A 21,192-nucleotide genomic window follows, 5' to 3' on the forward strand; every position below is an offset into this window, starting at 1 on the left:
GGGTTTTAGAGGGGAGGCAGACAGGGTGGCAAGCTGGTGAAAAATGAATCAAAGAGAGAAGATATGAAATGGGACGGAAGGGAAAAAGATGGACAAGAATGGATGGAAGGGTTTGCAAGGACTGTGCGGCTCACCAACATGAAAGTGAAAATGGACCACAGCTGGGATAAAGCTGGGGCAGCCTGCTATTAACAGAGCAGAACGATGTTGAGACTTGAAAGTCTGCTTCACTCTGTGTCCTCCCAGTCTTCTGTTCAAATATGTGATGCAGTAATCAGGATATTTGACTGAAATTATTTTTTACTTGATAAGTGATGCTTTAAAATGTCTATTTAAGTACAAATATGTTATCACAGAGCAGTTTGATTCATGAAGACCTTTTTTTAAATTCCAGACTGCACAGGTGCTGTTTACTGATACAGAAAACGGTCATCAATTAATGCATATTTGATTATTTTGGTTGCTTCCTGATGCTGGGGCAAGTAGATGACCATGTTTGGATAACATTTCATGTGCTGGCATTTCAACACCAGCTGAATCTGGCTGTGGTTTGAAATTGGTCTTGTAAAGTGCCTCAACGTGATATTTGCCTCAATATCAAATTGAATTAATTGGGCTGAGTTGGTCTAATGCGATTGGATTGCAGAGAATTGTATCTGTTTATTTTGTAAAGGGCCTTGAAATGGTGTTTGTTGTAAAAGGGAGTGAAACTGAAGTATTTTTAGGTACGACAGAAAAACATTGTGCATCTTTTTCATCCACACTTCCTAATGTTTCTTAATTCCTCTTACCAGTAATATGTTTTTAGTAATATGGTTAGTTGTGTAATTTCCTCTAAACACCAGTTGCCACTTTAAATTATTCATATTGATTTCAGATTTCAAATTGATTAAAGTTCTGAAATTAGCACTGCAAATGCAATAAGCTGTTAAGAATTTTTTTTAGCAGACAGGTCATTTGAACTCAATGACTAATTCCAGCATCCAGTCACTGCAAGGGGACCAGATGGAAACATTTTGACTGGTCTGCCAGCCTGCCAACTTGTAGAGGTAGCCAGTCCAGGAGGAATCCCTCTCCTTTCCATCTCATTGTAGAGGATCCAAATCGAGTCCAATGCCAAAGGAAATATGGTCTCTGCAACCCTTGGTGTACCACAGAGTCTTCCCCGAAGTAGATGTGCATACATGACCCCCAGAGGGACGCACCACGTAGGGATCCTGATATGATGCCCAAATTATGCTACTTCTAAAATACTCAATGAGAGGGACTGTAAAGACTCTTACTTTAGAAAAAACGTTGAATGCTATTCTCCTGTGTATATTAAAGCAAAGTACCTCTGCGATTTGTTTTCTAAAAGAAACCAAGTGCATCAATTCTGAAATCCTTTGTATAGACTACTCATGTGGACTATGCAAATATATGTTGGCACACATAGAATAAAAAATCCCTCTGCATTTTTAACTGTTTTGTGATTAGTGAAAAGGGAAATTGTTTTTATTTGGGGTTGTTGGCTCTGTGCCTCCTTTTTGCCCCCTGACTCCCAGGTCCCTTTCATCTTGGTTTTTCCTATTTTCCACATCCTGGAAGTGAAGCAGCTGGTTGAATGCTTCATATATCAAACGTTTTGGGTTCTACATTTGAAAGACTTGGACATGTTTTGTACATTTGTTTTCTTTGTCTCCCTCTCTTCTGTGGTGCAACTACCGCCAGCTTTTAACTGGTGGATTTTTTTGTTTTCTTGCGAGACTCAAACATCTCTAGTAATTTATATAAATGAAGGTAATTTATATAAATATACCTAAATATGGCTAAGCTTTACCTTTAACTATTCACATTGCCTCATTTATATGTATAAAAAATGAATCGACACAAAAACAATATTTACTCAGTGGGAGTATTTTAGGGGTGGCTGTGCCCCTGTGCCTCGTTTCACAACTAGCGCTTGCAAATTCGGGATTGCACACATTTGGTGCCTGCAAATACATCCCTGAATGTGCCCCTGAAAGTTTCACTGTTTGGTTTGCTCCTTGTGGACTGCTATAATAACACCGCGGTGGGTCAAGAAGGATGACTCACACCGTCTCATATAAACTTCACATTCTAATGAAAACTTTCTTCACATTATGCTTATGAAAACAAGGGAATATTACATTGCATTTCAGCCAACATATTGCCTCTGTGCCCACAGTAGGTTTAAAAACCTAATTCCATACCTTTATTAGATTGTATAAAAAACAAATGTGACAGCAAACAAGAGACGGAAGAAATGCAAAAACTGTCTTTGGCTAAACTCTTCTTTTTTGTGGAAACTAAGAAGCAAGTACAAAAGATTGGTTGTGTTAAGTTTGTTAATCAAAATTCTACGCAGCTTAACCTTATTTTGAACTTTCAATCAGACAAAAACTAGTCCACACTTATCTCTAAACACAATAACTTTAGCAACAGTTTTGCAACTAGTCTCTAATAAAAATCCATTGCCTTGCTGGAGGCTGTACAAAATATAACCATTTTTAACAAGGGATGAGAGAAGAGAAGAAAATGTGTTTCTCCTTTGACCTTCTTATACTGACTCCAGTGAGTTTTGAATTCAGAAGATCAGAGTGAGTGCGGGAGTGTGATCCTTGAATCTTTTTCAGGAAGTCAGCTGAACAGTGTTACAATCCTCTTTAAGATATATTTCTAAAAACTAGCACACTTGTTGTAGGTGACTTCAGTCAGTAGTATTTTTATAATTCCTAGAAATGCAATAATCTTTGCAGTCTGTTTCTTACAAACTATTTCTGTATGTATTTACAGGCCCTTTGTAGATGAGGTATTTGCTCTTGCTATTTCACAGTGATACTCTGAGAATGCTGGGAAACTGGGTTATTTCTTGAAATACCTTTCATGTAAACATAAAATGTTGTGGGTTAGGAGAAGCTGACTGAGACATAAAGTTGAGGGAAATTCTAATATTTTATGCACTAGGATATGATATAAACAATGTGGTTCTTAAAAAAAAAAGAAAATAGAGCAGCAAACCATGAAATGCTGCATTATAAAAAAAAACGAATCAAAATGTAGTGTGGTGAGGGGGGTGGAGTGAAACTACATCCCATGATTTGAGAACTTATAATACCAGCTTTAGTACCAGTAAGTTGAACAAATTGTACTCTCTGTGTGAAGCATTATCATTTTTTTATTTTTCTTTATTCTTTTTGCAGGTGAGTTTAGCTGGCTGATCAGATGGTCGAGAAACTGATTATGGAGAACTTCATGAGTAACTGAAATGACTTTGCAATGAGTCCAGGAACATTTTTGATAAAATTGGACCATTAGTTTTTGGAATACAGATTCCATTTTGTGTTGAGAGATAAGATTTCTGTGAATTGGCCTTGTTACATCTTAGTCATTTTGGATTAGCAATGGGCTAAGTATTTAGTATACTTAGCTTTTATAGAAGTATGACAGTTTGGTTTTTGAAGAGGCTGAGAGAATTTATTAATTGATTTCTGCTTAACTTAAACTATTTGGTCTACATGAGATGGAGAAAATTCTGATACAATGTTTATTTTTTTTAATGCACTCAAACATGAGCTATACATCTAAAGATTTTCACTTTATCTGCTTCTGAAACACCATGGCTCAACAAATATGAACTCAATTTTGTATCACTGCTGGTACTCATAACACAATAAACATGTTTATGTGATAAATCACTTCAGTTCTGTGCAGGCTGTCAAGAGCAGTGGAGAGCTTTGTGTGAACAGGGATTACATGGAATTTGTATAGTTAGTTTCTGTATAAATGATAACCTCTGCCCAAAAGCTTGTCTCTGCATTGCAGACACCCAGACCAAACAAAAACGGTCAAATTAAGTGGTGTTGTGCCTTTCTAAATTAATATAGCCCTGGAGCAGATGCTTAAAGATGAGTCATAAGAGCTCTTTGATTTGTGGGTCGATGCTCAGAAATGGCTTTAGCATTCAGGGCTTCTTTTGGGGATTTTTTATTTTTTTTTGCTTTATAATCTTTTCAATTTTTTTTTTAATTGTATTTTGGTATTTTTCAGTATTGCATTAACACCACTTAAAGTGTTATTTCTTTGTATCTCAAAGTGTTTTTCTTTTTTGGCAACATCCATATTATAGTTGCATAACAGGGAAAAGGAATAACTGTTTTGGTTGCAAAACGGTGAGCGCCCAGGCTGAAGGAAGACTATGGGTCCATTGAAGAAATCAATACTGCTAATTACCATGCTGGCAGTCAGGTTCACAAAGGTTAAGAGAAGTTGTGATTTCCGCATAAAGCTGCTGTTTCTGAACACTGAATCTGCATCAGCCATGACTAGAATCACAAACATGCCTCCTGTTAACAAATCTGTTTTTTGTTGCAGTGGATTTGGAAGAAATCTCACCTTTGGAAATTGTTGGTGCTGCTGAACATAATTTACTCTACCATGTATTTTTTTTCTTCTTACATACAAACAAAGTTAAGATGACATGACATCACAGAACCTCAAAGGGTCTTTTTGCATCAAAATATTTGATGCATAAAAGACCCACAAAAAGAAGTACATTGAGATAAATTCAAAGAATCTAAGTGTGATTGAATTTTCAGATCTAAACTAGACAGGAGAAAGTGCTTCTATGTCTTCCTCTGAACCTCTGTGTACTTTTTTGTTGGATATCTGAAAACTTTAGAAAGTTAGTTTTAGTCAAATTAAATTGACAGATTAAACACCTACGCATTTGAGAAAAATACTCTCATCCTTGCAAAGTTTGAAGAATAAAACTGAATGAGATTAGAAGATAATGGAGGGAAATTTGCAATACTAAGTCTGAAATATAGAAATAAAACAAATATTATACAGTTCTATATTTCATATCTGCCGTGAGTTCCACTAAGCATCCAGAACATCATGTACTGCATTTATATATAATCTTTTGCATCTTAGCGTGTTCTTTCAAATGAGCTCCTTTACTGCAATAATTGATTTCATATGGAAGGTAGGTGTGCATCCTAATAAAGTTTGAAGTGCTGCTATGATGGGGAACAGCAGGGTTGAGTTTGCAGTGCCTCTGTGTGTAGGAGTACTGATATGAGTTGACTTATCAGACTGCATGTCTGCTTACTAAAGCCTTAAATCAAGTTCATTACCAAACTCTTGTCCGCAGTGTTCCGTGTCGACTTCAATTTATACTCTACTGTTTCCAAGTGGTAATGATCATTTGCATTTTATTTAAATATGTTTGCATTAGACTGACAGGTGGGTGGAAGACTTATAAACCAAGTTAAACTGGATTTGTGTGCGGACATGTTTTGAAATGTAGCACATCCATGAAAATATGTACTCTTTACATTCTATCATATCAGGTGTTTTAAATGTCTGTAAGATGAGTCGGCTTATTATTTACTTACACATGATGAGAATTCAAGCCTTAAAATAGTTTTATTTCAAAATGGTCTCAGACCTCAAACCCCAGCTTTTAATCTTAGTTATTTTTGTTTTGAGGAGAAAATATTCCTATGAGAACTAGTTCTGTTTGTGGGTTATCTATAATAAGGTGGGAATAAATTTAGGGTAAGGCAGGAAGTGGTAATAGTTCATTTTAATGTGTCAGAGTTAGCTATAGAAATTACTTAAAGTCACTACAAAGTTTGTGAAGATAGATGTACTCTTTGTGTGTGCATGTGTTTGTGTACTTGTATATAGAGGATACATTTTACAGCATTTACTAACAAAGGGTGGTAATTTGTGTAAAGTGACGACATTTTCCTCGTTTTTCTTGTGCTCTTTTGCTTAAATTTGGAGATATGGTGCGAGTTAAGTTTTGGTTAAGGTAGGAATAGACTAGTAATGGTTAGGCTTAGGCATAGGAGAAAACAAATTACTAAAACAATTGGAAGTTAATACAAAGTCCTCAGTTTTTATGGAAATATATGTGTGTTTTAGCATTTGTCAACTTGTATTTCTCATTTTTCAAGCAAATGCTAAATTGTGAAGATCAGCTGCTGATTATGGGGCCCAAAGCCCAGGCCCCATAATTGAACCCCAACCTGAAAAGTAACATTTTTGGGTTGGGGTTCAGTTGAGGACTAAGGTGGTAATTGATTTTAGTTTTATGCTGAGGCAGGTACAGGGAGGGGTGAGGTTTCGGGGTAGGCTGTGGACATGAATGTAAAATAAAGGGGAGTAGATGAAAAATTATCACCAAGATAGAAAAACGTTTGCGCGTGTCATCACTTGTTCCTTTATGGGTTCTACTAGCAGGTCTACTCCCACCACTGCAGTTCAAGACCAACAGGGAGGAGCACTGGGAAACAAAGCACTTGTTCCTTTCAGGATTCGTTCTGGCTGTCCTTCTCATCAGATGCTCAGATCACTTCAGCAGCTTCATGCTCGCTCACTTGTCTGTCCCCCCTTCAATGTTCCCTGTTCCTGAAACACCTCCACAAGAAGAAAAGCAGCGGAAGATGTTGCCAAGCTGCTATTTTCTGCAATCTCACTATAAATTCACCTCCTCCTGGACCTTTTTCTTTATGGCAAACTGTAAGAATCCATCTGCTGGCCCACTTCTTACATTTATTTCCTACTTCAAACAAAAGCCACTTACATCTTCTTTCTCCATGCCAAAACGGAAATCTGTCAAAACCCAGAAGAACCATGCACCTGTGGATTAATTTCAATAAACCTTGTAAACCTTTATGTTGCCAATAATTAATTCCAGCACAACGGACTATATTCAGTTATAACATTTGCTGGACTAAGATTTCTGAATTTTTTTCTTCACAGCTGATAAATCTCTTCTTGTAGTTCTTGATGAGTCGAGAAATAATTGATTTGGGTCCATTGGCAGCAAAAGTGATGGCATGCAAAATATTATGAAAGCATGTGTTTCCTCGGAGGTAATGTCTGATAAAAGAGGAATTCTTTCAAGGACCACTCTCTTCTAGAACAACCACTCTGCTATTTTGACACAATCAGAATGTGACATCAGCTGCTCTGATCTTGTAAACATTTCCTCCTAGCATCATTGAAATTACGCTGGCCGGTCATTTCTACTTGGTGAAAAACAACGTTTTTTCTTTCTTTTTTTTAAAAGTTAATTTTCAATAAATTTAATTCTTAACAGCAACCTAAAGTCATTGCAAACAGTAAAATATTATCATTTATTGGTTTCCTCTGTACTGTGAGCGTCAACGCAGGATCTCCAGCAGAACCTGAAATGTGTGGACATATCCAGACCCTGAGGCCTCATGATGCTTCTCAGGGTGACTGCCTGACTGCATTGCAGCTTCCTTGGAGAAAATCATGATTGACAAGAGAAGGATTTCATGCACCAATCCTTTCGCTCAGTCAGAATGACAAGTTAAAGAGCGGAGCATGGTCGGACCAACGTAGTTTAGGGGTGTTCGTTTTCAAAGACACCTTTGAAGGCCCAAGAGCATCAAGGAAATTCAGACCATTTACGCAATATTTTTGCTTAGAAAGGGAGGATGAAACGTTTGCTTGGGGAGTTGCACAAAAAGCCAGATGACATGAGGCTGAGAACAAAGTGATGTAATTTTTATCACATAACTGTGACCATGATGGCATGATCTGTGTGACTATTTAGAGCCCTTAAGTCTTTAATGATAAGTTCACTGAAATTATGTTGACACTTTTTGCTTAGACTAATATAGTTAGTTTATTGACTTGGCATTGAAACGCATTTCACCCAGTGCAACTTCTGAGCAGTCAGTCATTTTTGTACACTCTTTTGATTCTTCAATTACCGTATTTTCCAGACTATAAGTCGCAGTTCTTTTCAAAGTTTGACCGGGGGTGCGACTTATATTCCGGAGTGACTTATGTGTGGAAATTAACCCATTATTACATCATATCACATGTTATTTTCCCACTAAACTGCAAGAGGGTGCTCTAGGCCTATGTTCTTTTACCTTTGGAGTTTGCAGAGTTGTTTGCAAGCGACATCGAGGTCGAAGGTCACATTGCGTTTAGTGATTTGGAGAGACGCGAATGGTTTGGTAAACTTGTTAGCATGCTATTTATGCTATAGTTATCTGAATAACCCTTAATATGTTATGCTAACTTACCAGGCATGTTCTCAGTTTGTTGTCATGTAATGTTAGCATACCGTACAATTATTCAGCTTGTTGTTGCCTCTATTCTATTTTTATTTCCTTTCAAGATGACATGTCTGTTCTTGGTGTTGGATTTTATCAAGTAAATTTCCCTCAAAAATGTGACTTATTCTACGGTGCGTCTTGTATATGCATTTTTCTTCTTTATTATGCATTTATGGCTGGTGTGACTTATACTCCAGAACTACTTACAGTCTGGAAAATATGGTAGTTGGGACTGGAAAATCAACAAATTTGTAATTCTGAGACTTATTCTTTAACCTTCAGGAATGCATGTGATCCCAGATTTTGGGAAGCCTTACCCTTAATGGAAGGACCAAAAGCTGTCAGATGTCAATGCATCAACATGAAATGTATCAACAGTATAAGATGGTGATAGCTATGCAATTCTTTTTTTTTTTTTCAATGTGCTTGAAAATCTTTGCCCTTGGATACTGGCTGGAAAATTGCCTGAGACAGGTTTCCACTACTAAATTACAGAGGGAGCTGATCAGTTCCTTAAAAGCAGCCTCAATGTCAGAAAATGTGCACATCTTCTGAATGCGATCCAGACTGTAACTCATGGGTATTTGATTCGAAGCAGAGCTTGCTGACAGTTGTCATGTGGCCATAAACTCACAGGCACACCAAGACACCGGCGCAGTGAAGTTTATGTTTGCAGTCTGACTTTCCAGCATTTGGAAAATATATTTATAGTGTTGTTAGTCACTTTAAATGGATATGTTGCACAGACTTCAACAATAAGTGTGCTGAAACGTTCTGGAGCTGTCTGAAAAAGAAGAGACTCCTTTCAACTCTGCAAAGTGAATGTCTGTTTTAACTCTATTGGATATGTCCCATGATGTAAACTGCTGGAGGCTAATAATAATCTTATAGCAGAGAGAGCATTTTTATTGCTAATGTCACAATGCATTCTGAAGCTTACAACTTGAAGGCATAAATTTCATTCAACCCCGTTTGTCCTGAATTGTTTGTTTTTCTGCATGCAAAAAAAATAGTATTAAATTGTCAAATAGTTGAGCTATGCCTGCTAAGCTGTGTCTCCATGTCAGGTTAGTCATTATCTACCAGCACTTTTTCTTAGCAAGTTATTAAGTACTGCAAGTAGCCTTGTGGTGGTACAATATTTCAAGTCGCTTTCGTTTCATAAATTACTCCTCATAAATCGGCCCATGTTCGCAATATAAACACTTGACGGTGGAGTGGTATTTTACTTGAAATCACACTTGCAGAGATGGAGGACTCTCTGGTAAGAAGAGGCTTCAGATGAACTGTTTAAATGTGGAAAACACTCTTCACCCTGAACTGTCAGCTGGAGTGAGTCACATTTTTCTGTAGATTTTGTACACCTTGTGCTTCTTTAATATTCACTACCGTTGGCAAACCATCAAATGCACAGTGATTCGCTAATTCTTAAGAACAGTGTACATTTTTAAGATGAAGCATCTGTTTGCAAAGTCTGAGATTTTGAGCAGGTAGAATGCAGTGGTGTGAAAGAGTTTTCTAGCTTCATGATTTCCTATTTATTTGAAAGTTTGCAATACTGTTTCAGAGCGTCAGACCCAGACATCTTTGCATAGTTATGTTTTGACTTGGCCACTCTTCAATCATTCAGAGGTGACCTTACTGGTGTGATTTGGATAACTGTGCTGCTTCAGAACCCAATTTTGTTTCAGCTGGAAGTCACAAGCAGATGGCTGGAAATTCTCCTTGAGGATTTTTTTGGAAGATGGGAGAATTTAAGGTTCAATTTGTCACAACAAGTCTTCCAGGTCCTGAAGCAGCACAGCAGCCTCAGACCATCACACTAACACCACCATATTTTACTGCTGGTATGATGTTCTTTTCTGAAATTTGTAATGGGGCATACATCATCCAAAGTTCACCTTTTGTCTCGTAAGTTTACAGAATGGTTTCCGCAAAGTGTCTGGGATCTTCAAAATGTTTTCTGAGAAAATTGAAATGAGCCTTGATGTTCTTTTGGCATTGCAGGGTTTTTTTCTTGGAACTCTGCCATGCAGGTAGTTTTTGCCTGGTCCCTAAATTTTGATGTCAACATGAACGCTGACCTTAAATTAGGGAAGTGGGATCTGCAGTTATTCAAATGTTGTTTTGGGGTCTTTAGTGACCTCTTGGATGAGTTGTTGCTGCACTCTGAGGCTAAAATTTGATTAATCGGCCACTCCTGGAGAAACCCTTACAGGTTTTGTCCATTTGTGGATAATGGCTTAATGGCTCTCGCTGTGGTTCATTGGAGTCCCACAGCTTTAAAAGAAACACTGCAATGCTTTCCAGACTGATAGCTGTCAGTTACTTTCCCTCTCGTTTGTTGAATTTCTTTGAATCTTAGCATAATGTCCATCTTTTGAGGATCTTTTGGGGTTCTTCACTTTGTCAGATAGGTCCCTTTTAAGTGATGTCTTGATTGAAAACAGGTCTAGAAGTAATCAGGCTTAGCTGATTATTTCTAGTGACAAACCACAGGTTTTAACAAAAGGGGGCAGTTACTTTTTCGCATCAAGCCATGTAGGTTTTATTTATTCTTTCCTTTAATAAAAGCCTTCATTGAAAAACAGTGTTTTGTGTTTACTTGTGTTGTTGTTCGTGAATATTTAAATTGGTGTGATGTCCTGAAACACTTCTGTGTGAAAACATGAAAAAAAGAGGGAATCAAGAAAGAAGCAAACACTTCTTCACACCACTGTAGAACATTTATTTTTCAAGAATGTTTGCAGATATACACATTTTTCATCAATTGTCTTTTTGTGAGGGTGCTGTGATTACATTTTGAACGGAAAAATGCAAATTAGGTTTTGAATTGTTTGCTGTTGTATACTATTTACATTTGAAATGCCTGTTGCCTAAACATGATTTCAGCACTTGAGTTGTGAACAGCTTTGAAGACTCTGAGTATGGTCATCCTTACAAAGCTACTACTAACAAAAATGTCTTGAAAGGAGAACAAAATAGACTGGTTGAAGATGATGCAAAAGACTGCTTTAGCACAAATTGTCACTCATGATTAATGCATGTGAAATTCACACAAGATCACAAAAAATTATTAATAAAAGATTGGGAAAATAAGCGCTCCTTAAAAAATTAAGATGAGTCTTAATTTTTGTTTCTGAATTTCATGTAATCATCATATTTAATTGTTAATTATTTAATTTGGGGTTAAAATATAATAAACATTATAGTGTATGTGAAAAGGATGTTGCTCCAGCTTTGAGATCAGCACTAATGACGTGGAAAGCTTTAAAACCTCACAGCAATTCACTTGTTTTTCAGCATGGTCAGCTCCCTAGTGGGGGAGCTGTTTGTTTTTTAATAAAAATGTATTAAATCTGTAATGGCAAATATAAACAATTTTTCTATAATTATATTTCTTCTAGCTATATTTCTTCAAATGTTAAGATGGAAGATCAGGGGGGAAAAAAAAATCTGTTCTCTCATACTGTTCTGTGCACTTGGTGTTAGGTCATTGCCAGGCTCCAGGTGAGAATACACCTCTTTTTTGTGTATTTTGGTCTCTGCCACTCCACAACAGACTCTACCATTAGCTGCAACTCTGCATCTTCAACTTAGATTAATGAAAGGGGCAAAAAGACTGTTAGTCTATGTCTTGTGTCAGATGAGTTGGTTTGTCTCCAGTCATGATAACTCCATATCTCTCCAATAAGGCTGCAGTGCCTTCATTTATGCCTAAGGTTTCAATATGCTAATTCTAAATGCTTAAAGTGAATAAATACAAAAAGAGCACACGGATATCTGGATTATACTTCTTATCTTCAAATAGCACACCTTTTCTCTCCATTGTGGAAAAGTACTTGTGTCAAACAGATGACCCCCACCCTTTGCTTCTTGCATCACTCTTGAGAGGGAAAAACGCATTTACAAATACTTTTGCATAGCTCTGCAAACAGTTTACATTTTGTCGCCGTGGTAAAAGGTTCCCTTTGGGAGTCATGCTCTTGCTTTGTAGTTCACAAGATTAGATTGCGCACCCTGATGCATAATGATGCATCCCTCTCTGCCACATTAGATGGCCATTAGCATTAATGGCTGGGTAGGTGGACAGGTGAAGTACTACTAACACATTGCTACATAAACATGAGAAATAAATAAATACAAAGCTGCCTTTTATTATTAGGAGAACTACGTGATTTATCAGATTTTTTTTGTACACCCTGGATGAGTGATGATGGATAGCTTTATGTTGTGTGTTTTCTGCGGTATCGTCTTTTGTGTAGTCTAATTAAAAACCATGCGAGCACAGAATGATTTTTCAAAGAATACTCTGTAATGGGTTTTCAACTGCAATTATTTTTTGATTTACATTGCCCTACATAATGAAAATGGATAGTAATCAGCCTTTTTTGACCAAAACAAGCCAGTCTGCTCTTTAGCTGAAATTGGGGGGGGAGGGATTGAGGCATTTGTCAGTGATTATTGTACCAAATAAACAATTGTGTTTGAATTTAAGCATCTGATTCTGTGTACAAATATAAGTAAAATATCTGTAAGATGTGGAAAACATAAATATCGGAATTTACTTTGGTTTAAAAATGTCTGATTTTTTTTGTTGTTGTTCTTTTAGTTATTGTATAAACGTGAAAAACAAAACTGATGCAAATATATGTACACTCATACAGATGCACTCAACATGCATGCTTGTAATGACAGGTTGTGGTTCTGAGAAAGTCGGCGTCTGCCACTCTAACACTTAATAGCTTTAGTGTCCCGCCTGATGGTTTCAAGCATAGCTGCTTCACACAGTCTGCAATCAATCACTTCTGTTTCTTCATATGAACATGAATATACAGACCTCCATCTACTTTTGCCTTCCAAAGATGGGCATTGTCCTTGAAAGCTGGTGCCGGTCATAGGTATGCATACTAAACAGCTACCTGAATCAGTGCTTCTGCTGTGGAGATGGAAGTACTTTCTGACCTGCTAGTTCTCAAGGGTGTCTGTGTACATTTTTAAGGGGTGTAAGCTGATAGCCCTCAGATAAAATCTCACTTTCACTTATAGGTCTAAACACTTCAAGGTGACATGACTACCAGGTTGCATAAATAAAGGGCAGCAGTCACTTAGGATGAAAGGAACAGACTGGCAGACTTTTGCAGTATTTTTATACCAACAGTGGGCATTGTTAACAGTGTTGTGTGTTGGTACATCACTCCTACAGCGTGGATCTTTTTGATCCACTTTCACAACACAAAAGTTAAAGTGAGAAAAAAAAAGTCCTCATATCTCTGTATGCTACAGTCTCACTGAAATATTTTGCATTTTCGCTCAAGTATCTATAAAATATTTTTTATGTTTTTAAACCATCTGATTTTTTTTAGACATTTTCTAAAAAAAAAAATTTTGACTTGTTTTTCTCTTCCATATAAAATTATATTCACATAGACCAAATTCACAACAAGTTGTAAATTTGCTAGTCAAAAAAACTAATTTGTGTGAATCGTACATATTCTAAATCAGACATACATTGTAACTGAATATAGTTGGCAAACAACACAGTCAAGTTCAGCTAGTTATTCAAATCTTATAAAACTTTTTGTGACTTAGAAAACCCAGCAAAGGACCAGTGGATTTTGCAATTCCTCATACTGATTCTGTATGTAGTGGCAGAAGAAAGGAAATACTTAGCAGGTAGAAATCTCCAGTAGAACCTAGCTGAATAAGTGGGCTTCTGCCACAACCAACTAAAGGTTTGAAAAGAGCAAAGGCACAAATAAAAAAATCTCAGAGAAAAGCTGTATTTCTCTCCTAGATAAAGCCACTAAACTCACCACATTGCCAGTTTTTATGCCAATAGGATGAATGAGAGCAAAAGGTCAGCCTATAGAAATATTTAGGAGGGAAAAGAAAAGGGCTTAAACAAGAGTATCACCCATAGAAGAACATTAAGTTAATAAGTTACTAGCACAATGACCTTCTGCGGGAAGGTTATGAATTACAGAATGCCTTTTCAGATATAGCTTCCATGAAGACAAAACACCAGAGATGACCTGTACCATAAATGGTGATTCAATTTAAAATTTGGTTTAGAGTTTTTGCTCATTGCAGCTATTAAGCTGTGCTGTTGGAAGTAGATCCTCCACAGCTTCTAGTGCTTTGTAGCCTCTGAAACATTTTCTTGTCGGGTTGCTCTGTAGTTGGTCCATCTCGAGCTTACTCCATTTACCCACTCACTGACTTGTTTGCTTTCCATGTTGAAGAAATGCCTCAAACAGCCTTGTGCTGTCAGCATCGTATTTCACCATGGGAACAGTGGCAACAGTAGCTCACCACCATCGGTGTGTGAATGTGTGCATGAATTGAGTGAATGACTGTAAAGCATAGTACTAGTGTGAAGCACTACTACTCTCGACTTGACAGACGAGTCAAATAAGCAAAGCTGTTTGGAGATATTTCTGTTTGCAAATTACAGACAAATTTGTTGGTAACTAAAGGAGTTTTGGTTAGCTCCTATAGCTAAAGCTATAGCTATAGGAGCTAAAGCTAAAGGTTAGCTTTAGCTTTAGCCAACCTTTAGCTTTGGGTTAACCTAAAGAGTGGATGCAGGTTGAGCATCGGGCTACTTGAGCAAATTGTCTTACTTGTTTCTTTGTGACTAAACGTGTCTGTTTGTAAAATAAACTAGTCAATTTTTAGCAGTGCTTTGTTATGATTTTTCCCTAGGCGGTTGGACAGCATGTTAGCAACACCAAACATGATCTATTTTAGTAAACATAATTATGCTGAGCATATTTATTTATCAGGTATTTATGAAAATTGTGTATACACACTATGACTCTATAGAAAATTAGAAAATGTTATAATCCCATGGCAATTTTCTAGTGACAGCCCAAAGTTATTGCTAAGATAAATCTAACACAAGATAATTTACTTAATGTAATATAAACCTTTATAAGGAATGGAATTTCAAAAATGTTCCCCCAAAGAAATGCATTTTCTCCTCACTTTTTGTGAAATTTGCACTATTTAAAGAGATTTTCATTTCCTAGTCACATTACCATTATTAATACATAATTATTAAATGAAAGCCCAGTATTACACTTGTGTTAAAACCATTATTTAAAACATTTTTTTTTGTCAAATTCAGCCTCAAAGTTGAGATCTTTCCGATCTTTTATCTAGAGAAAAATGTCAACAACCTGACTGCAGCCCACCTGTGGGAAACCAGTCCACATTAGTCATGAAAGTAAACATGTATGTGACTGTACAACAATCCTCCATGTACAACGGCATAAAAACCTAACTATGAAGTCGGAGAAACACCCAGGAGATCTCTACCATAAAATTGTTCCAAGCCATAGATGAGGGTAAGAACATAAAAGCTTTTTTAAAGCTTTGAGTGTTCCCAAGAGCACAATGGCCTCTATAATTGTGAAATGGAAAAAAAGGTTTGATCTACCCTCCTCAGTTCTCTCTGAATATGTTCTGACTATTTCCATCCAGTCTAATGAAGCTTGACAGGTTCTGCTGGGAAAGACTCTGTAAACCTGACGCTCCTGCCAAACACACTTTTACAATTTATTGAACTAAGGATCTGTAATCTTTTAAAAAATTCTGTTTTCCCCGAGATACTGAGAATTGCAATCTTCTAAAATGAGCTATCCACAATGTGCTGATGTGACTAACATCCTTTCACACTGGTTTGCCCTCATAGCCCAGAAATATTACTGTTAGGTTAATTGGATTATCGAAATTGAATCTTAGATGTGAGGATGTTTTCTTTTTGCCCTGTAGTGAACTGGCAACCTGATTACATAATCTGAAAACATAAGTTATTTTGTGGTTTAATTTTATAAACTTGCAGTCACACTAGCCTTATTATGAACTGTGCAACAACTGAAAGATACAATGTGATCATCTGTGGATGGTCATGTCATATTGCATGACATGAAAAACACGGACACTTGTTCAAAGTCCAAATTCAGTCAAGGTTTACGATGACGTGTAGATTTGTCTTATCTGGTGCAAGGATGTAAATTTTCTTGAAATCAGAGGAGACAATCTCTTTACTGAGCACCAGTGCATTTTTCTTCCCTTGATGTTCAAGTAACTGTCAAATTGTCAACACAAATTTAGTCCCATTTTATTTTGGTCACAAAAAAGTGAGAATTCAAATGATGGGCACCATTAAATGGTTTAATAGGGGGATGTATCAAATGTATCTGTTTCTTACTCATTTTGCTGCTTGTGGGCTCAATATTCGTGTGCAAGACAAAACCTAGAGAGTCCGGTTAAAGGATATTCAAAATAAAAGATCCTCCAGACTCAAATAATACATAAAGCGGAAATGTTTAATTATTTCTTTCGTGGCCCGGGTGTTGGGGACAACTAATTTAAACCACGTCTCCAACTCCGCCATCCTCAAGTTCAAACGTAAATCCTCATCTACAGCATATATTTAATGCCAGTGGAGCAGGTCACATGACATGGGTTGTAGCTTCTCAAGCTGGTTTCCGTAGTAAAGGGCTAAAAAAACTGATTAAATTCACTGCAGAAAATTCTCATTCAACGAACGAAGCAACGTTCACCGATTAAACTGCAGTTCTGCAAACCACGCACATGAAAATGCTTTTAAAATTTGGCCATGCAAAAGATGGTTCAGAATCTCATCTGGGGTTTGTCAGACAAAAGACGACCAGCTGAAATCAGGTTCTGAGATCAGTGAGGGACATTCAATAAAGAATCTTTAAAAAATGTACATGTTTTGAAAGGAAATGGTTTTGGCACACAAGTTAATGGAACAATGTTGTTTAAGGATTTGCATAAAATTATATAAAAATATCAACATAGTATTAATTTAGGGTGCAAGTCAGCATAGGAGCAATGTCGGTAAAAGCATTAAAAATTCTCAAATATAATAAAAGATCTAAAAATGTCCAGACTTGAACCTATTTTGGTGCAATAAAGATGAAAGTCAGTCATGTAAAGGTTTCTTCAGGCACAAGTAAACACAGCATCACTGAACACTTAAGACTCAAATCTTCAAGCGTTATTGGATTTTATATTTTCTGCTTTTTTCTATCTTTGCAACAAAAAAAAAAAAACACGTTGCAATGTCTGCTTTTATGGATTAGGATTTCTTCATTACAAGTGGACAAAAAATTGTTGAAAATAATCGGAAAGAAAAAAAAAGACCTGACCTCAAAGTCAAATTAAATCTCTCATTTGTTGTGTGTATTTACAAAAAGCGTCAATAGTAGCCTCAAGCTCCCAAGGCATCTAATCCCTAATCCAAGGTTTGTTAGATTAATATAAGCCTTCAGGATCGCTGTCCATATACTGTTAAGTGTGATGGATGGCTGGGTGGACAGAGACAAAAAGATGGGCACATAGATGCTGGAAATGAATATAAATCATCAAAGAATGTATAGGGGGATAGACGAAAGGATTTGTTTGACTAAAGTGAACAATAGCGTTGATCAGTGGATGAACGTGATTCAAATCGCAATGATACAGCATACAGATGATGAACGTATGTTGTAAATGGAAAATTATTAGAGGGCCAAATTGAGCAGTACTGCTCTAAGCAACTTGTCATCAAACTCGGTTCTTGCGGAGTTGGAAGTAGAAATTAAGCCAGGAGTCTGAAGAGCTCCCGACAGTGCTGATACTTAGTGATGCAACCCAAGTTACATGCATCCTTCCTTTCAGAAAGGTGAATTACTGTTTTTTTTTCATAGTGCATATTTCCCCCATCTTTCTTGACACATTTCTAACTGAGGTGTTATAAAATCTCTGATGTTCATTGATACTATGTGCTAATCCATGAGCATCTGTGTCACTGCATCAAAAAAACTTTCTTTAGGAGGCCCTGCTGATATTGGCATTCATCTAAAATCTCAATTAATTAGAATATCTTTTAAAAGTTGGATTAAAAAAAGTGAAACTCATTTGTTTGGATTTTAAAAAATCAAATGAGTGAATGATTTTATACAAAAATACCAGCCTAATGAGAAACATGCACTGTTCAGAAAGTGGGTTGGGTTCCTTTTGTATAAATTACTGCATTAATGCAGCATGGCATCAGTCTGACTTTGAGGTATTGAGCTCAGGTTTCTTAAAAACTGCCATCTAACTCCTCTTCAATAGTGACTCTGATGTCTCATCTTTGTCTTGACAGCACTCCAAAGTTTTCTCTTTGGCCTGCAAATTCTTCTAAAACCCAATCAAGCACACTGATATCATGCTCATGAAGCAGGTTTTTGTATTCATGGGAGTGGGAGCAGGATGCAAGTGATGCTACGAAAGGAAATCTCCACGTCGTTTGTAATTAGAGGGAAGCATGGGGTATTTTAAATTTTCTTAGACTACTTTGTCCACTCTGAACTTGAAACAACTGTGAAATCCTCACTGACTCTGCAAATGTCACAATGGACCTCAAACCATTTGGATTTTGTTCCTCAGCACTTCCCCCAGACTCTGTGACCTCAATCTTCAAATTAAATGCTAAATGTAATTTCATGTGAAAAGAAAAGCTTGGGTCATTGCACAAAAGTTTGGGCTTCTTTCCAAAGATTCTTGTGACACTCTGGTCTCTGGCTCCCTTTTACTTGTTTAACACCTTGTGCTTCACCTCAACTGTCCCATAATCCAAGCATATGCAACGAGATTCACTGCCAGATTGGTTGCCTTTTGAGGGTTAGTAGACAATATTCCTCTTTTGGTCTTGTGTATTATTTCCAAAAAAAAAACTAAATCTTGACTAGTTATGATTTATCAACTAAAATATTTAACATTATCACCGCTTGAAGTAAATCACTGTGTGTGGAAAAAATTTAAATTTTATTTTAAATTTTTTTAAATGAATTAATTTCAGTGTTTAGTGATGCACCTTTATTATCTGACTTGACTTATCTTTCTGTTAGCTTCACCCTTGCAACTAATAGATATTCCCATTTCATCTTGCTTTCCCAAGGTAATTTTAGACAGTAGATGCCCGCCCTCGTTTGCGATCTCTCTCTCTCTCTCTTTCTCTCTCTCTCTCTCTATCATGGGTGTCCTCCCTCCCCCCTCTCCTCTTTCTCCCACACGGACGCAGCATACCTCCTCTTCACCAGCCACCGCTCGAGCTGGGGCTGAGGCGAGTACCAGCATACGGAGTGCGGCTCACGGAGTGTCGTTGTGCGCATCCTGTGTTATGCATCTTTTTTTTTTCTTTTTTTTCCTCCCCTTGAAATTTCCTACATGTTCCCTTCCAGAGTGCTGAGGAGCAATCGGAGCTCTCGGTTGTAAGATCTATCCTCCATCCCCATTCATCCAGGAATTCTACAGACAGTTGTGGAATACACACCTCTCCGTGGTACTGCCATGTGACAAGGCTCTTTTTTTTTTTTTTTTTTTTTCCACATTTGGCGTTTCCATCCTCAAGAAAAAGTGGCTGCTGGTTCTGACTTTCTGGTCCTATTCAAAGAGTAGCTTAAGTGAAGGGAAACCTGAAAGGAACCCCAGGAGGAATGGAAGTTTTGGTCGTTGGCTTGGTCCTCTGAGAGGCTGCTGCCGCTGCTGGTGGCGATTGGTGCAGGAGGGGGAAACTGCGTCGCCAGGTCTAAAAAGGCAGGGGGGGATCTCGGGTCATTAGCCATCACAGGACCTGCAATTCAAGACAACAAGGTTTTCCCCCCTAAACAGTCTCTCTCTCTCTCTCGCTGTCGAATCGTCACAGATTTATTTATTTCCCCCCCCCCCCCCCCAACGATCGGTCACATCATCCGGCCCCTCAGCTTCGACTTAACGCGTCGGCGTTTTGGATGCGGCGTGTTTTCTCTCTCTCTCTCTCTCTTTTTTTTTCCTCCACTGCAGCTAGGCGCCTCTCTACTCACCCAGAATCTGATTTAATGTTCGGAGGAATTTCAACAGGGTACAAGTGTCTAACTACACCCTGGAAATCTGCTCCTCGATTTTTTTAAAATTATTATTATTTTCTTTTTTTTTTAACCTCCATCTCCTCGAACGCAAAAAGAGCAAACCGAGACAGAGATTGATGGACTGAAAGAGGAGCCTCGTTTCACGGGATTTTAACTGATCAGAGCTGTAGTTTTTTCCCACGTCTTTCTTTTCCCCCCCTGATCTCTGGACATAATGAAAGTTCTCTTGGCTGTGTTGCTTGTTGCCGTTTTTTGGAGCCAAGAGTGGAAATCTGCGCTGTCGGATTCAATCATCCATATCGGTAAGTTACTGCGCTTTTCTCTCTCTCTCTCTCTTTCTCTCTCTCTCTTGCTCCCCAGAATCGCAGCAGATCTCTGTGTGCGTCTGTCAGGAAACAGACGTGGGGATTCAGCTCTGATAAAAGCACTCCAGCTTAAATCGCGTCACGGCTTCCCTGACGCACTGATGTTGCTCCGAGTTGGACTTGTTTCTGTTGCGTCCACCATTTCACTTGGGTTCGAGTTGCAAATGTTGCAGGAGTAAAGTTTGCACTAGTAGTCAGAGAATTACTCGCAGCTCCAGTTTTCATGATCATCGTTAAATGCCTCCCGCTATTTTCGCGAGAAGAGTCATTTTTAGACGGTGCAGCGCGTTTCTTGGCCGTCTGAGCCCAAAACAGGTGGTTTAGGATTGCGCGATGCTTGCTCCCCTGGATTATCCCGAAGAGCAACAAATTTCAGACTTCTAGATTATCCTTGAGCACAATGGCATTACCGCCAATACCGTCCTCTGTTAGATGCTGCAGTGCCAGAAGGTGGTGGTGTTGTCGGTGGTGGTGGGGGTGTCTTAACGTCTTTTTGCTGTCTTTCACCACCGCCTGCATAGTGTCACTGTTAGATCGAGCGTGTTTCCGACATCAGGAAGCGTCACGCAGGGTCTGTTGGCGGCTGCAGGACGAAGGAAGGGGAGCGGGGAGCGTGCCACAGCGGATGAGAGGTGCTGATGGGGGGAACGCGTCGTCGCTGCACAACTGGGTGGCTTCGAACAACCAATATAGAAGAAATGGAGAGGGAGGGAGGGAGAGACCTGGAGCAGAGTGTTGGGCGCGTGGATGTCGGAGTCACGAGCATTCATGTGCACGCGCAAACGTATACACCAGTGGAATGAGATA

At 38.1% G+C, this 21,192-nt stretch overlaps 1 protein-coding gene across 3 annotated transcripts in view; it reads left to right on the forward strand.

Moving 5' to 3' along the window:
- grid2 (glutamate receptor, ionotropic, delta 2) overlaps positions 1-21,192 on the forward strand; it is a 437,319-nt gene that overhangs the window by 16,543 nt on the left and 399,584 nt on the right. For 2 of the 3 annotated variants that reach the window (XR_008606581.1, XM_055039674.1), the window contains exon 1: positions 19,852-20,322. The exons of the other annotated variant lie outside the window; for it this stretch is intronic. Coding sequence is in view for 1 of the 2 variants with exons in the window: in XM_055039674.1 (XP_054895649.1) it covers positions 20,235-20,322 (88 nt within the window). In the remaining variant the exon portion in view is untranslated. Of the gene's footprint in view, positions 1-19,851; positions 20,323-21,192 lie in introns of those variants that run through there. 3 annotated transcript variants of the gene reach the window in all.

This window comes from Poeciliopsis prolifica, unplaced genomic scaffold (genome assembly GCF_027474105.1).
Source record: "Poeciliopsis prolifica strain line A6 unplaced genomic scaffold, Auburn_PproV2 SCAFFOLD014, whole genome shotgun sequence".
Taxonomy (NCBI): Eukaryota; Metazoa; Chordata; class Actinopteri; order Cyprinodontiformes; family Poeciliidae; genus Poeciliopsis; species Poeciliopsis prolifica.